The 6,315-nt window shown below is 39.2% G+C and overlaps 2 protein-coding genes across 2 annotated transcripts; one reads left to right on the top strand and one right to left on the bottom strand.

The window, feature by feature from the left end:
- Window positions 2,756-3,094, bottom strand: LOC109820938 (50S ribosomal protein L7/L12-like). Its single transcript, XM_020387134.1, has one exon. It carries the CDS (start codon window positions 3,092-3,094, stop codon window positions 2,756-2,758), a length of 339 nt encoding a protein of 112 aa, XP_020242723.1.
- Window positions 5,078-6,260, top strand: LOC109820937 (MATH domain and coiled-coil domain-containing protein At3g58370-like). Its single transcript, XM_020387133.1, has 3 exons — window positions 5,078-5,156; window positions 5,254-5,362; window positions 6,068-6,260. The coding sequence occupies exons 1-3, from the start codon at window positions 5,138-5,140 to the stop codon at window positions 6,258-6,260; spliced, it is 321 nt and encodes a 106-aa protein (XP_020242722.1). The 5' UTR covers window positions 5,078-5,137.

Genomic DNA, 6,315 nt, shown 5'->3' with positions numbered 1-6,315 from the left:
CGTTCCCGTCCTCGTCATCCTCCCACCCAAAAGCTCCATCCTTAACCTTAATTGCAACTTCATCATCGCCACAATGCTCAGCCCATTGCACGGCGTCATCCTCCAACTCGCCGTTGGTCATGTAACTGTCGAGCCGTTCTAAGGAGATCATGGCTTGGGAGACGGAGATAAGAGCCTGAGGGAAGTTGCGGAGCGGCTCTTGGAGGATCTTGAAGAAGGATGTGGCAGTGAAGACGAGGCCAGCATCGAGGCGGACACCGAGGAGGACGGAGGTGCCGAATACGAGGGTGGAAATCATTACGGGGGCGCTCCAGAGGACGATTATGTTGCCAGAGATGGATGATGATGGTGTGATAGAGGAGGCGGAGGAAGAGGAGAAGAGGGGAAAATGTTGGTGGGTCTGGAGAATGGGAAGAGATTTACGGAGGAGGGGATTGTTGGAGGAGAGAGAACGTGGATTGGGATCGGGTGGGGGGCAGAACCGCACTGCACGGGACTAGCAGTCTCGTGCAGTTTGAAAAATTACAAAACCGACCCTTTTCTGCACGGGACTAGCAGTCCCGTGCAGAAAAGGGTCGATTTTGCTAAAAAAAAATTTTCAACGGTCGATTTTGCCGATTAACTTTGAAAAACCGTCGATTTTCAAAATTTGTCCTAAGTTGAAAATGAGAATCAAAAGGGAACCAGGTCAAATTCTCAAACATTGTTACAAACAGTAGGTCCAAGCTTATGAATAATTCAAGAAGTTCACAAAAGATCAATTAGCTTCCTAGAAAATATGTCTTAACATGTACCGATTCATATGATTTATGGGAAAACTTCTTGAATGTAAAATATTAGATTTATGTGGCATACTGTATCTTTATCAAATGCAATTTTACGAAAACTAATGCATGTATGATCTAGCACAGTCATCCTTATGACCGATAAGATCAAACCTGAAAGCTAAGGAGAATCAGGAAATCAACAAAAGTCTGACCTTCATAAATTTAGTGGATCTAGATCCTTCAAGATGAAAGTTAATTAGCTATGTACACATCATGTCTTATCTTTTAGATTATTGTATATTAATCAGAAATATCTTGAAATTATGATCATGTGCATATTTATTTATATTAATAAATTCATGATTTGTTATGTAATATAAACGTGTGTATAATCTGAGTCAGTTAGTTTATGACCAAAAAGAACTCAAAGCAGATAATTTCAGACCAAAACCCCCCCAAATGTTTAACATTTGTAACGACCCAGACTTGGTTCAAACACAAGAGGTATACAAATCTTGACGAAATCGAAAAACTGTAAACAAAACAAAGTTACAAAGATAAGAAAAACATCTCGTAGATTTGAGGACCAAAGTCCAAAAAAGTACTACTTATTCTCCATCCAGTCACAAATTCTTTGCACCCCTAACACGAAAGTTGTTGTTCCTAAAGTCCGTCGACATAAAACATACTAAAGACTGAACGATCAGGAAACAAGAAAGAGACGTCACAAGGGGTAAGAATGAATGGTGCCCACTTCTCTTCTTTTCTTGTGATTACGTCAAGTACCATTACACAAGTGACACCACTCCTATAAATCCTTAAAAGTAAGTGGCTTTACCACTTAGAACTTGATACAGCGTGTAACCAATTTAATACTATTAAAATATTAGTATACATCAGAAATTGAAACATAATTAATTGATCATCACCCATAACTATAAAGGATTGCATTATTGAAAATCAAGGTACTTCTTTAAATTTTCAATTATATCATCTCTGCTCGTTAGTTTATCAACTTGAGAGTCATCCCCATCATTTCTCAGCAAAATTTCATTTTCCATTTGAACTTTGTGAATGCAAAAGTATTAAAGATGATAGGATGCCCATATTTCAAATTCATCCTTGCGCACGGTTTTTCCACCAAAAGATGAATAATAATCGAATAACTGTCTATCCAGGATTGATCTGCATCAATACAAATCAAGACTACTTCAAACCCAAAAGATTAACTTGTCAGGTGACAGGTCTTAGTGTCTTAGATCTCAATTACAGATAAACTTTTCATTAGCAGTTCCACTTTATATCTGATATGATACTAAACCTTAGCTAGAAGAGTCATGCTCTTTGCCTCGTAATAGGGAGCTTTTCTTATGGTATTCCAGCTAAGGACCATGCATGTTATGATATTTAAGATACTTCAACTGAAGGGAATAAATAGTCAATTTGTCACAAAATTGACCGACACAAATTCCGTGATAATTCAGCATTTACAATCTATCAACATTGCAGTTAAAATATTTCACTCACACTATGAAAAGAATTGTAACTTAATAACACCACAAGTTCCATTCTTTCATTATTTCTCATAGCACATTCATGCAGTAGGCTTGTTTCTTTGTCAACTAAGATCCGGAGATCAAGAAAAAACAGTCAATAACAAAACATATTACAAGGTGATACGGGTTTTAGTTACCAAAATCCACGAATAAATCAAGAACAGGCTTCCCAGTTAACAACAATTCTAGTTCATCCCCCCAGTATACAGCTATTCAGATGGTTCAACTAAATAGTCCAAATCCAATAAATACATTAACGAAATGAAAATTATTATTCATCCCATTCATCCAAGGTACACTTGTTCTTGAAGTGCAACATTAGACTCAAAATAATCTAACAAAAGTTGCATTCGTCATCTTCTTGATCTTAAAACAATCAGCATTAGGTATACAGATCCAAACAAGAACTGTACCTCGCCAAGACGCTGCTCCTCACTCCATGGCGACTTTGGCGCCGATCCCCTTCAACTTCTCCACGATCTTCTCCGCCTCCTCCTTCGTGACCCCGCTCTTCACCACCACCGGCGCCTTCTCCACCAGCTCCTTAGCCTCCTTGAGCCCTAGCTCAGTGAACCCCCTCACCTCTTTAATCACCTTGATCTTGGCCGCGGCGTCGAACCCCTCCAGCTTCACATCGAACGCCGTCTTCTCCTTCTTCTCCTCCTTCTCCTCCCCCGCAGGTTGGAGATGTCGTCGACGATGGAGACGACGCGGTCGCTTGATCTGGGGGCGGCTGCGGCGTCGGCGGAGGAGGAGAGGGGGCGGAGCCATTGCGAGGGTTTTGAGGAGGATCTAGGGTTTCTGAGGGCGAGGCGAAGGAGAGAGAGTGGAGGCTTCATTTTTTTTTCTTTCGAATTTTACAGTTTCACTCGCGAGAGAGAGATGGAGTGAAGGGTCGAAGAAAGGAGAGATGATGGGCATAAACCCTGGGCTCGGAGTTGCAGTGCTAAGTTTGGGCTCAGATTGTCGTGGCCCGAGCCTGATACCAAATACTCTAATAATTATGGGTTTTCTTATATTATTCTCCAAATGTAATCTAGGATTAACGGAGCAAAATTGAACTTCGCGTTAATTTTCCCTTTATAAATCATGGAGAAATATCATATCTTGAATAACCGATAGGCATTTGTTTTAAAAAAATCATATATCTAAACACATTAAGAACGTATACCTATAATTATTAAACACATTAAAAGCATATAGATGTAGTTATATATCTAAACACGTTAAAAACATATAACTTATGGATGGGCTCCCCACCAGAAGCTCAAAGAAACCATAAGAATATTCTTTCATATTACTGATAACAGAGTGAGGCAACTCTATGTTGGGGATGAAATGGGGGGAGAGTAGGCTTGGGGTAGGGTGGGGTGGGTGGGGCGATGTTCAGAGTGGGAGGATTCTTTTTGTTAGGGCAACTGGCAGAGGTGTGACCAACCCTGTTACATGCGAAGCATTTGAAGTCTCCCAGAGTGCAGTTCTTGGCCATGTGTCTGAGATCCCCACAGAGGAAGCACCTAGGGAGTTTAGGAGGGGGAGAAGGTGGATGATGAGGAAAACTTAGGACGTTTTTTGCGAGAGACCGTCTTCCAACCCTCCTCTGGAAGGGGAAAAATGCCCTTAGAGGAGGAAGGTGAAGGGGGGGCGTAGGGCTGAGGGCGATTGATATCCTTAAAGAGGTCTACAAAAGATGAGAAAAATGGAGCGGGTGGCTGGAGGTGGTTTGGAAGAGGTGTTTTTAGAGGAGAAAAAAGGGGAAAAGAGAGAAGGTGGTGGGAGAGAAGGCAGAGAGGTAGAAATGGGCGGCACTGTAGGAGGTGAGGGGGGTGGTAGAGGAGTTGTTGTGATATTACCTTTACTGAAGGAGACTATACGCTGCCTAGGGAAGAGATCTGACGCCTTGGAATGGGGAACGTCTGTTCGCCTCTCCTGTCGCCATTCCCCTCGCTTCATCGCGCCTTAATTTATGATGTGACGACGAATTTGGCACGATTGTAATTATTAGTACACTTGTTAATCTAATTAAATCGTTCGCCTCAAATTCGTATTATCTTGAACTAATTAATAATCTTGCATGATTTATACCGTAGGCGACATTAGGCTTTAAAAAAATAATGGCAGTTATATTCAATGTCCAGTATGATCTGTATTGGGCACAAATCATGATCCATGGCGTGGATTTAAAAAAAAATTATGAATTTATTCATGAAGAAAAAACTATTTTATGGAATAATCATATGAAGATATAATCTAAATCTAACACTTACCGTACCCCCGTGTATTGCGCTCATTCTTAATTTGCACTAAAAGAAAAAAATCATAACCATCAACTAGATAATCAATGGTTGTGATTATGTAGTGGTCCCTCCATTATTTTTTTGTAGTGGAGAGGATCCGAATCCATGTAATTCTTAAATACGGCATAAGGGTAAAGGACTTTCTAAGTAATTAAACACCTTAATAATTCTATTAAAGAAAAAAAAAACTCCTTAAATAATGATTAGGATTGTAATTGTCAACACTATCAAACTTGGAACTGTAAGTGCTGGGGGGTTAGAATTATTATTTAACTAAAATCGAACTAAATATATAAATGTGAAGAATTGTAATTGTCGAGGGGCTAGATTAATTGTTATTTAACTAAGATTAGGATTTCGAATCATTTAAATATAGGGGTTTAAATAAATATGTTCCTATCTCGACTCTCCTCTCCCATCCCCTAACGTAGCAACGTGCTTGTATATATATACACACGCTCAACGCTGTATTCTACAAAGAGAGAACGTGAAGGGGGAGCGAATTGAAGTAGAAGTAATGGGCAACATTTGTTCGGGTAATTAATCTAGTTTCTTCTCAGCTCTTCCTCATTCGATGACGCCGGTTTCTTCCTTGTATTGATTAACTAATTTAAACCATTATTCAAATTTTAGATGGAAAAAGTAGCACTTTCAAGTGGAGGATTGAAGGTTTTTCGTCTCTTCTCGAGCATAAATCAAACCATCACTATTCTCACCCCTTTCCATATAAAGGCTTCAATTGGTAAGTCTATGAAATTCTTTTCCTTTCTTTTATTTTTACCTTTCCCCCTTTTTTTTTGGTAGAGATCAAGATAAATTTATTATGGGTCAAAGCGAATTGATATCTATTTGATCATCTGTACCGATCAAGATAAATTAAGTTATATCATGGATCAAGATATGTTTACATCTGTTTGGTCTATAATAACTAAATCAATGCTCTGACCGCGTTTATGTTGGAGTTGCGGAAGAGAGATGGATTGAGAATGGAGGGAGTACGAGGGAAATGAAGAATTGAAAGGGAAGAGGCTAGCTTGAAGCTTGAAGAAACATTGTTTTAATTTCTTCAAAGCTTAATTACAAGTGCTTACATCCATTGCCTATTTATAGGCACATACAGAATTCTCTAGAGCATATGTATTTTACACCAAACATTATAATATTCATAGATATTTATGAGAAGCATAAATCTAGAGTATTATATTGTAATATTCCTAGAGTACTCCGGAGAATATTATAATCTGGAACACTCTAGAGTATATTATAATATTCTTATTTAGAATTACAAATTATCTTCTGACAGTTTATTGATTCAAGCGCTCTCACTCTATTGTGGACAATAGATGAAATTTATGTTTGTATCCCATGTAAATCTGGTTAAATCCTTTCCATTGCTCTGGCTGTGTATACGATTAAAAAAAATTTAAATTAAATTTTGTCGCCGCAGGAAGCTGATGGTTTACCCCAAGAACACCGAGGAAAAGAGCGGGAAAGCTTGCATCGGCCTTAGCCTTGTTCTGGATGATGCTGGTTCTCTACCATCTAGCTTCGCGATTGTGACCGACCTGAGGCTTCGGATATGCGACCAAGTATTCAACAAACACTACGATCGTCAAGGTGAACGTCTAGTCGTCCTATAATTAGATAGCTTGCGTCCTCCTGCTCATTAAATTTACTAATTATGATGCGTAACAT

This window comes from Asparagus officinalis, chromosome 8, assembly GCF_001876935.1.
Source record: "Asparagus officinalis chromosome 8, Aspof.V1, whole genome shotgun sequence".
NCBI lineage: Eukaryota > Viridiplantae > Streptophyta > Magnoliopsida > Asparagales > Asparagaceae > Asparagus > Asparagus officinalis.
The sequence above is the reverse complement of the archived record's forward strand: the minus strand, read 5'-3'. Positions and strand labels throughout refer to the sequence as shown.

Excerpts from the sequence above, each read along its gene's own strand:
- LOC109820938 (XM_020387134.1), bottom strand. The coding sequence starts at position 3,094 with ATGGCTCCGCCCCCTCTCCTCCTCCGCCGACGCCGCAGCCGCCCCCAG.
- LOC109820937 (XM_020387133.1), top strand. Across the intron at positions 5,363-6,067 it reads CCATATAAAGGCTTCAATTG|GAAGCTGATGGTTTACCCCA; the intron begins GTAAGTCTATGA and ends TTGTCGCCGCAG.